The sequence below is a fragment of the Thunnus maccoyii genome, chromosome 2 (assembly GCF_910596095.1).
Source record: "Thunnus maccoyii chromosome 2, fThuMac1.1, whole genome shotgun sequence".
Taxonomy (NCBI): Eukaryota; Metazoa; Chordata; class Actinopteri; order Scombriformes; family Scombridae; genus Thunnus; species Thunnus maccoyii.
The window spans coordinates 1,842,856-1,862,259 of record NC_056534.1 but is presented as its reverse complement, the minus strand read 5'-3'; the positions used below and the strand labels follow the sequence as shown (position 1 = coordinate 1,862,259).

Genomic DNA, 19,404 nt, shown 5'->3' with positions numbered 1-19,404 from the left:
GGTTAGCTCCAAAGTTAGCAACAATGGGTTAGCATAACCTGAAGACACAAAACAGAGAAATACAGAACAGAGAAACCCACCCCCGACTAATCGATTAGTTGAAGATTATGTATGATTTCAGTTGACCAAGATTTTCTTTGGTTGACTACAGCCATAGTTATTTGACATTATTGCTATTTTTCGCAGGATGTTGAAGTTGCTCATTAAACTGACAGATGGTGTCAATCATTCATAAATCCTCTTGTTGTCCGTCAGAAGCAGAAAGAAAGGACACAAACAGTGAGATTAACAGACAGTTTATTGAGTCTTGATTATCTTTATTTCAGGTTTTTATTTAGGAAAATGTTTCCCACATATTTGAAGAAACACTGAGCCTCCATATTTTAGGATTTTTGGGATGAACTCTTTCATTTCTACTCAACAGATCAAAACTGGATTCAGACTTTTAATTTTCACTAAATGATAAATCTGCTGATGTAGATTGTCTTTTTTTTTTTTTAAAGAATTTGATGAAAAAATTAAACAAAATCTGTTACTGACTTTAAAAATGACACAAACTTCTTGTGCTGCAGCAGAACAGGGACTTATTAATAAAAATGACAATTAAATACATAAGAAACATTTGTAACCTAAAAGAAAACTGAAAAATCCTCTTTATGCTTTATAAAAACAAGTGCTTTTCCTTTCAACAAAATTATCATTAACATGAACACCTGGCAAACTGTTTGAGTCCCCAAAATGGACGAATCAGAAAATTATACGTACTATGAAGCCACTTAAGTCCTGAAAAATGATCTTTTGTTTGCACAAGTTACTACAGTTTGTTGTTCACCAGATCTAAGTTCTCTTGTTCATCTTGTTTGTATTTTCTTGTTCCCAGGAAATTATTATCTTGCTCACAAAAGTTATAATTCTGTTTGTCTTGTTCAGAAGGTTTTCTGTCTTATGTACGCAAGTTATCATCTCATTAACAAAAGTTATTAACTTGTGCACACAAAAATATCTTGTTTTGAGACTTTGGGGATCAGAAAAAAATACGGAAACTTAATCAAGAACATCACAGATGATTCAAACTTTAAGATAAACTTGGAGTTTTAATGTCTCCTAATTGCCAGATTTGGTACAGCAACCCTATTATGTGATTTATCCAATATTTTTACATATTTTGGATGCTATGTTTGGTAGAAACAGTCAACGCTGTAATGAACCGTCATGTCCGCTGTTCTGTTCCAGTCTGTGACTTTTGTTTCCTGTCTTGTCTTCATCTCAACTGCTAATCAACAAAAAGACAAAATACCAAAAAAAAAAAAAAAGAATCTTACAACATGAATCCAAAAGAATTTCACATTTTGTTTTAGTAAAGTCATCTGTTGGATGTTTTTCCAACGATAGCAACTGTTAAAGTCGTATATTTGCTGATACATTTCGGTAAACTGGTCATTTGTTAATTCTTCCACAAGGAGGAGCTGAAACTACCGTTTCTGTCTCCTCTTCAGCAGTTTGGATCAACAAAACTTCACTGTGACATTCTTTGTGCTGAGGCTAAAAAAACAACCAGAGGTACATCAGTCTCTTTTTGAACAACAATCTCTAACATTTTGTGCTCCTGCTGGACGTGATCAGAGCTTCATTTGTTTCTTCCTCGCAGGACGTTTTGGTCTTGTGAAGGATTCGTCAGCCGTCGGTTAAGCCAGGGTCCTCTGCCGCGGCTTGATCCTCAGATACAGCTGAGGAATAAAAAGGGAAAGTTTTTCATTAACACCATCAAGATAACATTAAATACTCTAACTTCTTATATAAGACTGTTGAGTAACAGGATCCTCAGAGCTGCTTTAAACCTGATTAAATCAGATTCAGAACAAGTGGAAGAAGCAGCAGCAGACTAACAGAGGCAGGGTTGATGGTTCTATTATTATTCACTTATTCCCTTCATTAATCAGATGAAACGTTTAGATGTCTGCATGTATGAACACTGTGTGATAAATGTATGATGAAGCTCTAAACGTGTTTTCAGAAGCTTCCTGCCTTAAAGAACACATCAGTGCTGCAACTAACGATTATTTTCATTACTGATTAGTCAGCGGATTATTTATCTATGAAACGTCAAAAAGAAGAAAACAACTTCACAAAGCCCTCAGTAATGTCCTTTAATTGTTCTATCCAACCAGCAGTTCAAAACCCCAAAACATAACATTTACTATCATATCTGATAAAAGCGTGAGCAGTGCACTTTATTTATTTTATTTTATTTTATTTGTTTTGTTTTTATCCTATTTTATTTGATTTTATCTTATTTTATTTGATTTTATCTTATTTTATTACTTTTATCCTATTGTGTCCTTCATGGTTTTATTGTGTTCTGTTGTGCTATTTATTGTGTTTTTTATCTTGCTGTGCAGCACTTTGGAAACCTTGTGTTTGTTAAAATTGTGCTATATAAATAAAGTGGATTGGATTGGATTGAAAAAAAACAAGCAGCAATTTATTATATTTGAGAAGCTGGAACCAGTAAATATTTGGCATTTTTGCTTCAAAATGATTCATCGATTATGAAAATAGTTGCTGATTAATTTTTTCCGATTGACTAATCGACTAATCGTTGCAGCTCTAGATAACATAAATCTTCAGGAGACACTGAATAGTTGAACATTTCTGTGAGAAAGTTGTCAACTTTAAAGTTGAAAGCAGCATATTTTAGCACTTTATTTTACAAGTCCCATAATTTCCCAGTAAGTTCCTAGAAAGGTACTGAAATCTAACGGTATACTTATATGAAGGTTCCTATAAGGTAGTGCGTTATTTGGTAATAATTGAGGGGGGTTACTTTCCAGAGTACAGGAACTTTAGGGGCGGGGTTTCCAGTAAGGACCATCACTGATTGGTCAAAGACAGACAGTGCGGCTGCTTCAACTTCATTCATAAAACAAGGAAGTACTGTAGTATCTATTTAAAACATGGGGAGGACGACCACCATCAACTGTCAGCGGCTTCAGTCTAAAAACATTTGTTGAGCTGTTAACACATCAATCAGTTGTTAAGATGGACTGTGATTGGATGTCAGCTCACCCCCAGCAGGTTGCGGGGGATGTAGCCCTCGTGGTCGCCACATCGCGCCCACCACCACTCCGTTTCCACCTCGTCCTCCCGTCTCAACACCGTCATGCAGTCGCCCTCGATGAAACCGAGCTCATCGTCACTCTGCGGCTCGTAGTCCCAGAGGGCGTAGACCACACCGCGGTTCATCACACCCATCTTCTCCTGAACGCCTGCCGGGACACAGAGGAGGAACCATTTACAACTGGATCATCAACAATCAAAATCACCTTCAGACTAAGAACTGTAATAAAGTGTTTGATGTTTTTATCAAACCACGACTGTAAGAGGTAGTGTAGCAGGAGATCAATAATCTGTGATTAGAATAGATGGTCTGAGCCTTATTCTTGTTTTTGTTTTTTTTGCCTTTTTTCATGACTTTAATAAGAAAAGAATGAAAATACATACATGTTTAAGCACATATGTACCTAGTCCCACATATTTAAACTTGCAGTCATATACAGTTCATTTACATATATACAGTAAAAGTGTCCACAGAATAAACCTTGATTTTTCCTCCACTGCTCCTGACCTTCTTCCCAAACAGGAAATAGAAATACCTAATATATATATACACACATAATATACATACAAATATATAAAATATTAATATTTCGTCAAGGGTCGTGAAAGACTTAACTTGCACATGAAACTCCCTCAGAGACCCCTCAAAACCCTCCGTGGACCCCTGTAACCTCAATGGGACCACTTGGACCTCAACAATGGTCCCTGGAAGGCCCTCAGGGTGTCAATAAAAAAAAAAATTCCAAATCCACCATCTTAAACATCCCTGAAACTTCTTCATGTTGCCCTAGAACTCCCTCAAAGTGTTCCAAAAAAGCTCTGAAACCTCCTCGCAGACTTAAAACTTCTCCATAGACTCTGAAACCCCCTAAAATCTTCCAAAATTCTGTTTCTTACCTCATCTGTAACCCAAGTACGACTCCCAGAATCAATTTAACCACCTCAAACATCCCCAAAAATTCCTCACGTTGACCTAGAACTCAAACTTTCTCAAGTTAACCTTAAAACTCCCACATAGTTCCCAAAACCCCCTCAATGAATCATAGACCCTTCTGAAAAGCCTCTGAAACTACCTCACACATCCCTAGAACTTTCTCATGGATTTAAAAAGTCCAAATTCCCTCTTTCACCGAACTGATTAAACCTCTTCTAACTCCTTGAAACAAGTTAACAACTCAAAATCCAATCAGGCCTCATGGACCCCCTGAACTCCCTCAGGGATCCAAAATACCCTCAGATGACCATGAAACATGGAACCTTCCCATAGACCCTTAGAACATCTCCTGAACCCATCATGAACCTCTTCAATGTTTCCAGTCAACATGTTGAAGATCCATTTTGAGTTGTGTTGTGTCTCACCATAGAGGAACTGGGAGCACTGGGCGTAGCCGTCCTCCATCTCCTCACACTTGTCTGCAGCCGTCTGCATGTCGCTGTAGGTGGTGGCGAACACAGCCGCCCCTGACTCCACCAGGAACTTACAAACCTGAACGTTGTTACAGGAGGCGGCGCAGTGGAGGGGAGTCCTGGAGACAAAGAGAAGAGGGGAAAAAGGTTTGTAAGGCTTGTTGAGACTCACTAGCCTGGTCCCAGACCTCTGTACCATCTCTCAGATTCATTCAGTGATTCAAAAAGGTCTGGTGTTCTTCTCCCTGACAGCTGTTTTCTCAGGTGGAGAAACAACTAATCAGAGCTTCGTAGAAGGGATTAACAACATGGATGTCATTTCCCTACAGAGCTAGCTACCAAGCTACATTCATTAAAACAGTGAAGGGAAAATAGCAACAAGCGTGGATGAGATGTTTGCAGCTGTACAGCAACCGTTACCACGGCATCTGTGTCAACTGACAATGATGTCGGCAGAACTGGACGGATGTTCTGGTTATGACCACAGACTGTATTTAAAGATGGACGTAGCGAGATGACGTCACCCGTTGCTTTCATTGGGGCCTGTTTGAAGCCGTGAGTTGCAGTCTATAGTCGGCACCATCAAACACGCCTCGCTAGCTCGGACCCAAGCTAATGCTAGCTTACTGTGAACACCCAGTGTTGCCAACTATTTTCAGTGGAGAGTAGCTACAGCCTGCCGGAAAAGTCGCTAGATGTTGCTAGATGATGTCACATGCTAATTTGCATATCTATGACATCATGATGTAATTATATACATACAAGATTATTACAAGAAAATTAACTGTGACTGGCTATATCATTAGCTATTTTTTCAAGCAGCTCCTCAATGTGCATCTAAATCTACCTGTAATATTAAAAAACTGTAACTGAAGTATCATGAATAGAGAGATGATTATGCACTGGAATAAATTTTCTGTTGTTAATTCTATTTTGACAAAACAAAATCAAACTTAGATAGTAAAGTTAAAGCATTTAGAATAAAAACAATGGGGATCAAAGATTGGTCATTAGGTACACACATTCACAGCTCATTCATGTCTCTGTCTCAGTCTTCAAATCTTATTAAATGGAGCAATAATCTCCAAAATGACCACCAGCGCACTTACTAGAGGGCCTGAATTTAGAGATGGAGACCAGAATGACTTGTTGAAACCAATCATTGACTCAGTATTTCTAGAGAGAAGTTGAAGCTTTTTGAATGGGAGTCCGTTGGAGCAGCTAGCAGCTGTCTGTGGCCTTTTAAGGGACTTCAGCCTCAAGACGTGGAAGCTGCTGGTTGGTTCAGACTCACCAGCCATCGCTGTCAGCAGCATTGGCGTTGACGCCAAACTGAACCAGAAACTTGACAATCTCGGTGTGGCCAGCGCAGACGGCGTTGTGTAGCGCCGTGATGCCCTCGTCATTCGGCATGCTGGGATCGTCCACCTGCAGGACGGACATGTGTTCAACGTTAGTCTGAGGCAGGTTTTTATATATTCTGGAGTGAAGCTGCTGATTTCTGATATTTAATCTAAACAATAATAAATGAAATATTAACTAAAAACATCTCAAGTGTTCTCTGTAGACACACCCACCCCAAACACAACCTCGGCATTACATGTTTTGTGCTATTTTTCAGTGGAAGTTATAAACTTGTGAATGCAGGACTTCATGGAGATCACTTATTGCTTACATAGTACCAGATTTTAGCATAAATACAGTAGCTGTAGTTGTTTTATTTATCAGGGACACCCCCGCACAGAGTTGTCTACACCTGGAGGAACAGACAGCGGGACTCACATCGTAGATGACCCTCTGGACGAGGTCGTACTCGCCCTCCAGGGACGAGTCCAGCAGCAGGGCCAGAGGGTTGAACTTGACCCGCATGTTGTGGTCGATCCGCTCGGAGCCGGCTTTACGGAGGATCGACCTCTTACCCTGAAACATGGGACAGACACACAGAGAGGAAATAAGAACAACTTTCATTAGAGTACGACCAGAACAAGTCAGAAAAACTGTATCTGGACAGAGAGCAGCTGTGTTTACCCTCCAGACACAGCGGCTGGTTAAAATGGGACTTTTCTATTTTAGCAGCTAAATGTTTAGAGCGTGATATGTGTTCACTGTCGAATAGACACATTTACAGGTGCAGATATATCAGTACTAGTGTTTATGTCAACAAATATGTGACAAGACGTGTGAGTAGATAAATGTCAAAGAAATGTTTGACGTATTGTTCACCAGAGAACGACAAGTTTATTTTTACACTGTAAAATGTCCCATTCACTACATATCTTAGTCACAATTCTTTAAAAAAAAATCTAATTTAAGGGATCCTCATCATGTGAAATAACAAACTGTGTGGATACTTAAGAGTTCACTATGACCGATACTGGAGAAAACAATACATAAAAAAGTAATGGGATTAGTTTCCTATTAATCAATTAATCATTTTGTCTATAATTGTCAGAAATTAATGAAAAATATTAGTTGTAACTTTTTAGAGCTCAAGGTGACATCATCAAACGTCTTCACATTTGAGAAGCTGCAACCAGCAAATGTTTGACATTTTTGCTTAAAAAAATGACTAAAATGATTATTTGATTATCAAAATAGTTGACAATTGATTTTCTGTCAATTGACTGATTGATTAATCGAGTATTTTGTTTCCCGTATGAACTTGTTCTCTTCACCTGAAAATATCAACAAAAATAAAGCTGCAAAAAAGCAATATACCACTGTCCCTGTGTACTGTTAGACTGTCGACACTCACCGGTGGCACTGTGACCTGTCCGGTGACCTCTGGCGGCTGCAGGTTGAGGGCGTCGTCTCCTTGCTCCGCCTCCCCACAGGTGGGGTAAGGTGGGGGCGGGTAGGGCGGGAAATCCTCTGCAAAGCGGTCCTGCAGCAGCGAGGCGGCCGGACAGACCACCTCCTCCTCTTCCTCCTTGTCCTCAAGAGGGGGAGGCAGGACGCGGCAGGAGGCGGGGTCAGAGATGGGTGAGCGGGGGGGCAGAGGGGGAGGAGTCAGGTTTTCCTCTGGACTCTCAGCAAGCGGCTTGGTGAAACCAGGTCCAGCGGTGTGGATGTCCAAGCCGCCCATCACGTCCTCTGTGGCTGCGGGTTGGATGTACGCCCCCGCTGGACCAACCGTCTCCATGGGGATGGTTTCCATGGCAGCCAGAGTGGTCTTCTGGTAGAGCAGCTTCTGGATGTTTGGGCCCGCCGGCCCCTCAGGCTCCGTGATGGAGCTGCGTTTCTTCAGGGGCCGGGGGGCGTGGTGCAACCGGCGGCGCAGGGCCTCCAGGTCGGCGTCACTCGGGTTCCTGTGAGGGTTGGACAGGAAGGGGAGGAGCTTGGTGGGGCTGAGCGGTCGAGGGGTGGCGCGGTCTGACGTCTCCGCTCCGACACCTTCGCTGTTACCAAGGCAACTAGTGTCAAACTCGCTCCCGTCCGTCACACAAGACCCAGAATTCACGGCGGTGCTGTCTGAGCCGACAGGCTGCTGCCCACTGCTGGCTGGGAGGACTGGTTTCCCATAAACTGGGGGGACAGAGACATCAGAGGCAACGCCAACAAACCAACATCTGTTTCATCACAGTACAACTCAAAACTGAACTAAACAGTCAGTCCAACAAATACAACCTTAATTCACCTGTTATCTTGTTTTGAGTTGTCTTACTGTAAAATAAGTAAATGTAATCACTTTTCAAAGAATTTAATGTGAAATTTAGTTTTTTGTGTTAGTTGTTAGTTGTGAGTCGAGCGGTGAGAACGTCGGCGGTTGAAGACGCACTGAGACCTTTTACTTAAAGTAACAATCTTGAAGAGCGAGTTTTGTTCTCTTTGGCGACACCTGTGGCGATAAGCAGTAATTGCAGGTGTGTTTTGGACCTCACTCGACCTCACTCCCAGAGATCCAAACAATGACGCTGTATGACGGAGTGTATTGACAAGCGAGTCTGTTGCATTAGCTCCGCCTACCCTCGCTGGCTAATGGAAAACACGTCACTAATGCGCCGCTTGTGATTTGAATACATGATGGGAAAGTTGCCACTGACATCTGGTTCATAGTAATCATAATACTACAAATGCAAGAGCTTTCATCAGCGGACTGATGATTAAATGAAAATCTTTGAGATTATAACTTTATGTAAAAGTAGAAACACCACAATGTAGAAATACTACATTACAAGTAAAAGTCCTGCGTTCATAATCTTAGTTAAGTAAAAGTACAGAAGTATTTGAAAGCAAAATGTACTTAAAGTATCAAAAGTAAAGGACTTCATTACACAAAATGGCCTAATTTAGTTATATATTTATCATATATTTATGATTGAAATACTCACACTTATTAATATTTATTGACTTACACATGTAAGCAGCTTTTTAAATGTTGTAAAGGCAGATTTAATGTTAACTTCTACTGCTGGTTATGTATAAAATAATGATCTGAAGAGTAACTACAGTTAACCATGAAACTGTAGCTCTGAAATTAATAAAGTAAAAAGTATAAAGTAGAACAAAATGTAAATACTCAAGTTAAGTAAAAGTACCTAAAAGTTGTACTTCATATTGTACATCAGTGGTAACTGTGAGTGTTTGCAGTATGAACAGTAGTCACCTCGGTTCTGGCTGCGGGGCAGCGTGCCCTGGCCGCCTGCTTGGTAGCCCTTCCCCGGCGTGCTCTGCTGCGTGTACATGGAGTAGATGGACGTAGATGAAGCCGCCAGAGTCTGAGGCTTCTGCAGCACCGGTGGGGGGGCGTCCGAGTGGTCGGGGGTGTAAGGTCGCACGGCGGCGGCCGGCGGGCTCTCCTGCTTGTTCGGCAGTGGGAGGGTGTGGCTGTGGCTGGAGAGGGGCACCGGAGCCCTGAGGTGGCCCCCGACCGGACGCACCTTCCCAGGGAAGGTCCCGGTGCTGTAGGGGGGCTTGGAGAAGGTTGGCGGGCCGGACGAGGAGAACGGTTTGGGCTTACTGGGAACTGGAGGTGGTCCCGCCATCTTGGCCAGACCTTTACCTGAAGCCTGAGTGACACACAGAGCAAATACTGACATAGAGTGATGATACTGAAGGCAGATTTTAACCCGACTGTGAATATACAGTTTTATGGATGTATTTACATGTATTTATAGTAACATAACTTTATTAATACAAGATATTAGTGTAAAGTCTGTCAACCATTAAATATTTTTCTAAAGACATTTTTAAAACTGAATTATTAATATTTTCAGTGATTTACAGTTGAATAGTTCAACTCTGGATGACACAAAAGAGTTCAAATCACTTTACATATTATACTTTTATGTCTTACATTGTGTGTATGAACAGTGAAACTATATTTTTTGCAACCTTGAACTGTCAAAATAATATTTTGTTTGATTATCAGTAAAGATTTGTGCCTGTGTCATTATTCTTGTCGTTTGAGTTGCTGGTATCTTTATAGTTTGTTAAATCAAGAAAATGATAAGTTAGACTTAAAGATGAGTTTGTGCTGAAAAAGCAGGATACTGTGCATGTACACCATGCATTTAAAAATAAATGCATCTGAAACGGAAATGAAATGCTTTTGTGTGTGTTTGTGTGGACGTCTGCATGCAGCATGTGCAGTCTGTATGCAGACGTCCAGTGCAGGATCAAACATTTTGGACTACATCTGGCCTTTTAAGTCTTTTGGGAGAACTCCAGTCTCGGGCCTTTAATCAGCAAATGGAAAGTCAGTTTCAAGTGTTTGAGATCTCTGAAAGTTGCACATTAAAGATGACGCAGCATTTCATTTATAGACCAGGTTCCTTACATTCATCCACTTTAATGAGTAAATATTCCAGCTGTCAGCCTATGCTGCCTGTCAGTGGCTTATTTAATTTTATGTTGCTGTGGGGACAGAATCTAACCCGAACCCTCTCAAGTCTCAGATCTAGAGATGATGACAGGATCTCATTTACATGTTTTATTTAAACATATTTTAAACATGACGTTTGTTCCACAGGTACCTGATTGTCCCTGAGCAGGTTCTCAGTGATGTGATTGGTCCGTGAGGGGACAGGGGGCGGGATGTCGGACCCAGAGAGCCCCTTCTGGTCTGTGAGGGTCTCACCACCTGCAGGAGAGAAAATCATCCTGGTGACACACACGACTCTACTCGTTCCTGAACACAGCCGGCAGAGTTTTCATCTGCCAGATGGAAAGTTTCCTTTTATGAAATATTATAAACTCACTGATGACTGCAGAGCTTTCTAGAAGCCCTGTTCTCACATCTGGGATGTTAAAGGACAGGTTCACAAGTGTCAGATATCCACTTGATATGACTAACTCAGACTGCTGAAGCCTCATATAAGCTTCACAGAGACTTTTAAATGCAGGGGGAGGAGGAAAACTCTTTCACTGTTCATATGGACACCCGACTGTTGTTTTAAGACTCACAATTTGTGAACCTGTCCTTTAAAGTGTCCTTGAACACACCAACATTGAGAGTTTTTAAAATAGATCCTCCTTGTTAATGCAATATCCAGAAATGAGCAGCTTCTGCTGTTGTTTTGTCCATAACCGACCTGAGTTGCGGCAGCCGAGGCTGGACATGCGCGGCAGGGTGGAGGCGTGGCTGTAACCTCCACTGGATTCAGAAAATGAGTTGTTCCAGTCAGAGAGTTTGGTTATTTTTGATGTGTTGAAACCTGTAAACAACAGAAAAATATGGATCCAATAAGCTGTTGTAGATGTTAGTCCAAATGATGCTTCAGCACTCGAGACAGAGGACGGAGCGTCACACGTTTTGTTTGAGATTTAATAAATTTAGGGCTGCAACTAACACTTATTTTCATTATCAATTATTTTCTTGATTAATCGATAAGTTGTTTAGTCTATAAAATGTAAGAAAATGATCAAAAATGTCAATCACTGTTTCCTCAAACCTCAAATGTCTTATTTTGTTAAAAACACAAAGATATTCAGTTTACTGTCACAGACTCTAAAGAAACCAGAAAATATTCACATTTAAGAAGCTGAATCAGAGAATTTGCACTTTAAAAAATGATTCAAATGATCAATCAATTATCAAAATAGTAAACGATTGATATCATATTTGGCAACTAATCAATAAATCAACTAATCATTGCAGCTCTAGTGCAGTTACTGCAACCTTTATCTGCATTTTGTGACATATTTCTATGGTTTAATAGCTGAAAAGTTGCTAATTAATCGTTGCAACTTTAAATAAATTACAGCTTAAAGAAAAACATATATGTATAAATGTATTAACTTCTTCTCGTACCTGAGGCTGGTTTGACTGGTCTGGGAGGCGGCTTCAGGGACGAGTCGGGCATCGGCAGGGTGGCGGTGCCGTCCGGGTACGCCGGCTTCACCAGAGCCTCCTGGCGGGCCGGAACCGGGGGCCCCTGAGAGCTTGTTGTGGAGGACGACTGTATGTACGGCCCCACCGCCGCCACTCTGGAGCCCACGCCATGCTGAGGGGCCGCGCTCTCTGACACCACCTGGAGGGAACAAAGATTTTGGTCGATGTTTATAATAATAGTTGGTTGATGTTAATGACAACCTTTCACTGATTGATTAGTTTGCTAGTTTCCTCACCGGCAGGTTCTCCTTCTGCTGCAGGGCGGCCTTCTTCTTCCAGAGTCGCTGTCGGAGCTCGGCCAGCCGTCGGTCCATCGCTGCCACCTCCAGGTTCCTCTTGTTCAGGCCGTCTCTCTGCTGCTGCAGCCTGGCGCTCTGATCCTGGTTCAGCTTGTTCCTCAGCTGAAAGGTCAGGGATGAAGTTTAGTGTAAGACAGGTAAGGAAAAAGGATGCTAATGTTGCAAAGCCTACGTTAGCTTGTTCACCAAGCCTGTTACTGTTTAGTAAGATAGTTAGCTAGCTGACATTACATCATCAGAGATTTGTGGATCTAGAGTTGCTCTTTTTCTGGTGATCAACTGCAAAATTGTACAGTAATAAATGTTCCTCCTAATATACAGTCTGATAGTAAAGTTTAAATATCTCCTCAACAGTCACAAACACATATATTCAGTTTTCTGGGTAATTTGTTTGTTGCTGTAATTAGGAATAAAACACTGCACAATAGTTTCTGGATTAATCTAAATTAAAGAGTGAATAAATTAAAACTTCACATTTTGACATTTTGACATTTTAATCCAAAGCGACTTACAAGCGAGGCAAGACAATCAAGTATTAGTGGACAGAGACTCAAAAAACAAATTCTCAAGCACTACTGTAGCTAGCTAGGAACATTTTAGCGCTAGCCTGCTACAACAGCTATCTAAGCCAGTTAGCAAGTGATAGCTCAGTCGCTAACCTCACAATAAGTTACCCACACAGCAAATACAGGGTTTCTGCAGGTTCCCCAAGTCAAATCAAGACTTTTTACAACCTTTTTAATTCCACATAGAATGTAATTTAACACCATGGTCATACCGGCCAAAGTATGAAAGTATGAAGCAAAATCAGTGACAATTTGGTGTAAAATTTGTAATTATATCAGCTTTTTTAAGATCGAGAGCAGGACTTTTGTCTCCCCCTTCTAGCAGTGAGAGAAATTACAGACGCACTGTCGACTGCTCACTTCATATACTCCGCCATAGCCTACTCTGTTGCTACTGTTGCGGCTGTAAAACGGTGGATGAATTGTTTTGAACATCACACAACCCCCACAGAATGACTTGTTTCACTGTCAGAATTTGATCCATTCGGTCCCATAACATTTGGAAAGTCTAGAAGAGCCACATGATTAAACTCCATATACTGTCAAATACAGAGAGATTTATCTGGTGGTGATAAGCTAAATCAGCATTGTGTTAAAGTACTTCCCAGTCGTGTTTCTGTCCACCTGGTGAATGTAAGTCCAACATTCACTCTCTTTTAGCTCTTGTTTTTACTCTCTACCAACTCCTGAGGGAAATATCTGGTTCTTTAGCTGCTAAATGCTCCACTATGTTCACCAGCTAGTCTACAGCTAACTGTGTCTGTTTGCCGTTTGGTGCTGAGCAGGTAGTGTACAGTGACTTTTTACAGCTTTTTCTCTGAAAATGACGCTATGAGACGCTGAGAGTGAACCAGAACAGTAAAGTTGCAGCCGGACAGATAAACAATGAGTTGAAACTCACTATAAAGCTCCGTAAAGCCGAGAGGAGCTGCAGAGTCTCTGATAATTCTCTGTAGGTTCATCACTACGAGCCACAACCAACACATTACTGTATAGATCAGACTGTGGAGTTATAGAAATATAGATTATAGCCGCTTTAAATGAAAGCATTGTGAAGTCGATGTTGGTCAAAAGCACAAATGTCAAAGCTCACCAAAGTTGAACTGTACTGTACGCAGAAGTTCTTCTACTGTAGAAACCCTGGATGCCCAGAATAACCCACAAAGGACCTGCAGGTCAGGAGGCCATTTTGGAGGTCCTCATTGCATCATCGACCACTGTCTCACCTGCAGCTCTTTATAGAGGCGCTCCAGCTCCACCGTGGAGGAGGTGTTGTGGAGGTGAGGTAGCTGTAGAGGAAGAGGAGGCTCCAGTCTGTTGCTCCTCAGCGCCTCCAGCTGGTCGCTCAGCTCCTCCACCCTCGCCACGGCGACCAGCAGCTCCCTCTGCTTCTGCTGGAACAGGCCGGTCATCTGCTCGATCTCCTCCACTGACACACAAACACACATATTTCACACGTACACGTATATTTACAGAAGAGCACAGTGAACACTGTGCAGAGACTTGAACTTGATTCAGCATTTTGTTCCACAGTTAGTGGGAACGCAACAGTAATCCTGTAATTTCCATAATGATGAGCCTGAATCAGGGTCAAATCTATTTAATCTAATCTGATCTGATCTGATCTGGTCCACACAGCTCTGTCATCACACATGGCTGCAGAATATTTAGTGTTGACTGGACAGAAACACTGATGTTTACGTCCTGCTGTTACAGATGAGACAGTTTAACCCTTGATGCTCATTTTATTGCATATTGCAGAGTCACTATATGTGTCCTCCAGGCAGCCATATTTTGTTTTCACTGAGACTGAGGCTATTCAGAAATGCTATAATTTTGTATGTGAGTATAACTATACATAATCTGGGAGACTTTTTATGGGGAAAAAAACTAAAAATTTAAATTGAGGTTTTGCATTTTTTTGTTTTTATGTCAGAAGTTTTCAGTTCAGCATAAATCTGCATATCTAAATGTTTAGAGGAGATTGTCAGAGTTCCAGGGAGATGAGATCCATGTTGATGGGACATTCTGAGCCTTAGTGATGTCAAAACATGTATTGATCGAAGCCAAAGCGACATTTTCATTGATTTGATCACTCTGATTGATTTACTGCTTGTAATTGTTCTGTATCAGCCAGCAAAGGATCAATAGTGACGTCATTCTGTTGGATAACAACACACAGATCATGGATGTAGCTACGAAAAACTTTTACTGGAGAAAAAGTTCAGAACTTGATGATTATGAAGCAAAGATCTCAAGTCATGAGGAGCCACTTTATCTCTGATTTCAAAGTGGTCCTTGAACACATCACAGAGAAACACACGTCTTTGACACCTGAGTGTGTGAACGTTGTGATGTGAGTTTCCCCCCCGTGTGTATGTGTAGTCTGTCCTCTCCCCTGGTTTCCATGGTGATGGAGGTCACGTGGCTCAGGTCATATCTGTTTTTATTATTGTTCCTGCTGCTTTTTTTTGGCAAGACCCGCCTTACTCTGCCTCTGATTGGCCTCAGAGGCAGAGTAAGGGCGGGTCTTGCCAGGAAAAGCAGTGGGATCCGTAATAACGCCACCTGGAAGCTGCTTGACCTCATATATGTTATTAATCCATTATTATTTTCCTTCCACCCCGACCTCCACCACACGCTCACCTAGTTTGCTGTTGCTGAGGCGTTTCTGCTCCACCTGGCCCCTGAGGGCCCGGACTCGCCTCAGTTTGGCCTCCTGGTTGTGAGCGTTCTCTCTGAGCTGCCGCAGTCGCTCCTGTTCAGATGCCTCCTGCTGCTGATGCTGCCGCTGATCCTGCAGCTTCAGATACCGCAGACGCTGCTCCTGCAAACAGCCAGAAAAACACTCAGCAGCCGCCGGTCACACCTGGCCAGGTAGAGCCCGCCCACAGCGAGACGCTAAAGGCTGCTTAAAACAAACTAAGCTAGCGCTAGTGGAAGCAGCGTGAAAGGTGTGTGCAGAAAGTGGGAATGAAAGCAGAATTAAGCCTCATTCAGACTGGATTTGTGTGTGGAGAGGAGGTGTGATGATCACCTGCTGTTCAGTCATTTTAATCCAGTCTCTCTCTGTATGTGGCTCATTTTCCACCCAGAAACAATTACAGCTGCAACGGGCGTCTGTTTATCAGTGAACTCGCTGCTCCTCCTCTTATTAAATCCTGTCCGGAGCGACGTCCTCGTGTTTTAAAGCGGATCTCTGAGTTTTTTCCGCAGGACGAGATACTTCAAGGATTCAAGGACCTTTATTGTCGTCTCAGCACAGTTACATTTATACTTATCAGTTTCAAATGCTACATATGAAGACATGGAGTTGTGTTTCCTGGGATTTGGTGAAAAGGTATCGTAAATACAAGAGGTGTTTAAACTTAAGATAAAGGTTTTAAAAACATATTTAAATATAATATAAAGAATATAGTGTGCAAGGTTGAAAACTGTAGCAGCGTTTATGAACATGGATTGTGCAATATGTAAGGCTAATATGCTATAATACAGACTAGACAGAGTGCAGTAGTGCACGAGGATCAGGTGATCCAGTAATTGTTACTTGACGGTACTTTGTTGATATATTTCATTTGTTTACTTTTATTTTTCCGGCTCAGTGTGACGTTTGACTTTTGTGTGAAAATGATAGAAGTCGTTCACACAAATAGTCTCCATTAAACGTCCTGTGAATCAGCTGTTAGCAGCTCCTGATGTACAGACAACTATCACTGATCACTGTGATACTGAAGAAAACCACAGCGAGTTCTGCAGCCTCTTTTTCTCTGATATCTAAGATGGATTCATGGATGTTTATTGGCGATGGACATCAGAGATGATGAAATCCTCTGGAGGTGTAAGTCACACTGAAAGACATCGATATGTTTCATGTCTGTGTGTTGAGATGTGACTGAGTTAAGACTCCAAACATCAGTATCAGTATCAGTAGTTGTACCTTGGAGGCCAGCAGCTGCTGCTGGGCGTTGATCTGCTGCTGCTGTCGCGCTGCCAGATCCTGCAGCTCGTTCAGAGTCACGTCCAGGTGAGAAGCTGAGACCTGCAACACACACAGAGTCAGAGTTCACCTTCACATGGACACTCACACAGGACTCTGTCCTCATAGAATATAACAGAAGATCTAACGTGGTATTTGTGAAGTGATAAAACCACAATGTGTCCTTTTTACATTTCTGTTTCTACACATGTTCAATAGACGAGTTGTTGGAGCTGTTTTTATGAAGCTAGGCTAGCAGTTTCCTCCTGCTAACAGTCTTCGTGCTAAGCTAGGCTAAACTGGACCTGCATCCATCTGAAACTATATGACTAACAAACTCATCCAGCAGTTTCTCACCCCGTTCTCCAGACACCTCTCCACAGAAGTCTTCACCTGGTTCCTCTTCATCATGTGATCTGCAGCTCTGGATCCACCTGCACAAGAAAACACACTTAGTTTCGATGGTGTCCAATTTTTCTTTGGACACCAAAGTGGGTCGATATTACACAAATCCTTAAACTGAGATATAAGGTGAGCTCAGAGAAACTTTCCTCCTTCAGTAGATGAATGTAAAAAAAACTCTGCATACACGTCATTCTGCAAAAAAAAAACCTGACCAGAGGCGACTTTAAAGTCATGGTTTTTTTCTGTAGTGGTTTTAAGATCAGTAAAAAATGACCCGACAGAGTTAAACCGTACGACGTGGATTGTTTATCAGCTCAGGAAATCCTCGGGGGAGATTTCCTGGTTTTTAGGACAGAAAAAAAAAAACCCACACAAATGACAATTCCCCCTGAAAACCCCCACAGAGCCCAGCAGCTGCACACTCCTCCACTCCCTTCAGTCATAAGCTGATTACAGTTTGTCATCTACTGTAGTTACACACTGAAGCTCCTCTGTTACTGTGCAGCAGATCCTGCTGGTGATCTGCACCTCCACGTGCACTAAAACAACTGGATTACTGTGAATACTCAGCAGACGTGTAATTCAAGTATTTATACTCATTTTCACAGACTTTCTTGTACATGTTTATCATCTTCCTTTACATGATGATCCCACTTCTGAAAAGCAGCAACAACCTCAGCAAAGTTAAATAAGACGAACAAAGTGCAGTTTCTACTAAACCTCAAAGTACTTGATTGAAGCAGTTTTCTATAAGATGTGGCTTTGATATATTTCCTCTCTAGACCTGCAAAATAAAACACTGATTAATTTTATTGGGTTTAATTTTACATAATACATAATGTGGCCTTCTGGACTTCTCACTGAAACTCTCTTTTGTTCTGCCTGAGACGAAAGTTGACAATCGTGAGAGAAACGTGGTGAAATCTTTAGTCATCAATCCAGAACAGCGTCCGAGATCTGACTGACATGTTTACTGATGACCAAAAACATCCTGAGTCAAACTGACAGAGTCAGAAATTTAAGACCAAATTCTCACAATGTGACTGTTAAGTCAAAGCAACCAATCAGAATATGACATGAAATAATGCAGAATACACTGGCCGACGAGACATTTGTCATTTTTGAATAAAGTTTGTTCATCGACAGATTTGGCGAACATTTTGATAATTAATTAATTGTTTAAGTAATTATTGAAACACACACACACACACACATATATATATATATATATATATACACATTTATTCTATGATAGTCAACTGAATATCTGAACATTTGGGCCTCTTGATTGGATAAAAAATGCAATTTAAATATTTTTTTCACTATTTTCTGATATTTCATAGATTGACTAATTGAGAAAATAATAGTCAGATTAATAGATAATGAAATACAATACAACAAAGAATATATAACATATGTTTTCCTGCATTCCTTCACCTGAAAGTCTTCAAAGAATAATACAACTAATGGCAATATTACTTATATTACATGCACTAAGGTAAAGAGTATAAACCTATAGAGACCTATACGTGCCTGTACATAAACATACATATGCAAGATAAATATAAATCCAAGCAAACCAAACGCCTCTAGAGCAGGTGACCCCGATGGGATCACGACACTCTGTCATCAATAAAGTCGCTCCATTGTTTCTCAAAGAGAAACTGATTACTTTTACAGTTAGACATTACTTTTTCAGAGGCTCCCTCTTTGAAATGTGCAGATTCACATCAGTCCAACTCACTACTGCAGCAACAAGGACATGATCCCTCACTGGCTTCCCAGCGGTCAGCACACACACACTCTTTATTTATAATAAAGTTATAATAAACTCTGTGATGGCAGCAGGTGTTTCGCTCGTGTGTGTGTGTTTCTTACCGGACTCTCGTCCCGGAGCTCTCTGGTGACGCAGGAGGTAACGAACCTCCCCTCTCTGCTGCCCCCATCGCTGCAACACCTCCAGGATCCGCTCCCCTTCCCCGACAACGCGCTCTGATTGGTTTAAAAACAAACAGTTTCTGTTGTTTCGAGAAAATCAGATGATTAAATTGTGATCTCAAGATAACAGTCCTAAAAAAAAGTTTGGGTGCTTTTTGCTTCTGTAAAAAACAATCATTTTTGATTTGAGGGATTTTTTGGGAACTGACCGGAGCCTCTCCACGTCTCCGCCAGGTAGCAGTCGGCCTCGCCGGGCTCCTTGCAGAGATCCACAACGTCTCTGCACAGCGTCTCCGGCGTGATGGGAACCTCATTGAAGTGCTGGTCGTTGTTGCTGAGGTACACAGTGAGGAACATCTAGAA

The 19,404-nt window shown here is 41.6% G+C and overlaps 1 protein-coding gene across 1 annotated transcript in view; it reads right to left on the bottom strand.

The window, feature by feature from the left end:
- Positions 1 to 1,074: 1,074 nt before the first annotated feature.
- The window catches only part of LOC121911257 (apoptosis-stimulating of p53 protein 2-like), a 34,233-nt gene continuing 15,903 nt past the window's right edge, over positions 1,075 to 19,404 (bottom strand). The window contains exons 2-18 of the mRNA XM_042432573.1: positions 19,251 to 19,398; positions 18,982 to 19,095; positions 17,056 to 17,132; positions 16,660 to 16,761; positions 15,369 to 15,549; positions 13,949 to 14,151; positions 12,094 to 12,258; positions 11,777 to 11,996; positions 11,058 to 11,180; positions 10,500 to 10,606; positions 9,131 to 9,533; positions 7,280 to 8,049; positions 6,307 to 6,444; positions 5,819 to 5,952; positions 4,477 to 4,643; positions 3,067 to 3,266; positions 1,075 to 1,727 (exon numbers count right to left, since the gene is read on the bottom strand). Coding sequence (XP_042288507.1) covers positions 1,686 to 1,727; positions 3,067 to 3,266; positions 4,477 to 4,643; positions 5,819 to 5,952; positions 6,307 to 6,444; positions 7,280 to 8,049; positions 9,131 to 9,533; positions 10,500 to 10,606; positions 11,058 to 11,180; positions 11,777 to 11,996; positions 12,094 to 12,258; positions 13,949 to 14,151; positions 15,369 to 15,549; positions 16,660 to 16,761; positions 17,056 to 17,132; positions 18,982 to 19,095; positions 19,251 to 19,398 — 3,294 coding nt within the window. The 3' untranslated portion in view covers positions 1,075 to 1,685. The remainder of the gene's footprint in view (positions 1,728 to 3,066; positions 3,267 to 4,476; positions 4,644 to 5,818; positions 5,953 to 6,306; positions 6,445 to 7,279; positions 8,050 to 9,130; positions 9,534 to 10,499; positions 10,607 to 11,057; positions 11,181 to 11,776; positions 11,997 to 12,093; positions 12,259 to 13,948; positions 14,152 to 15,368; positions 15,550 to 16,659; positions 16,762 to 17,055; positions 17,133 to 18,981; positions 19,096 to 19,250; positions 19,399 to 19,404) is intronic.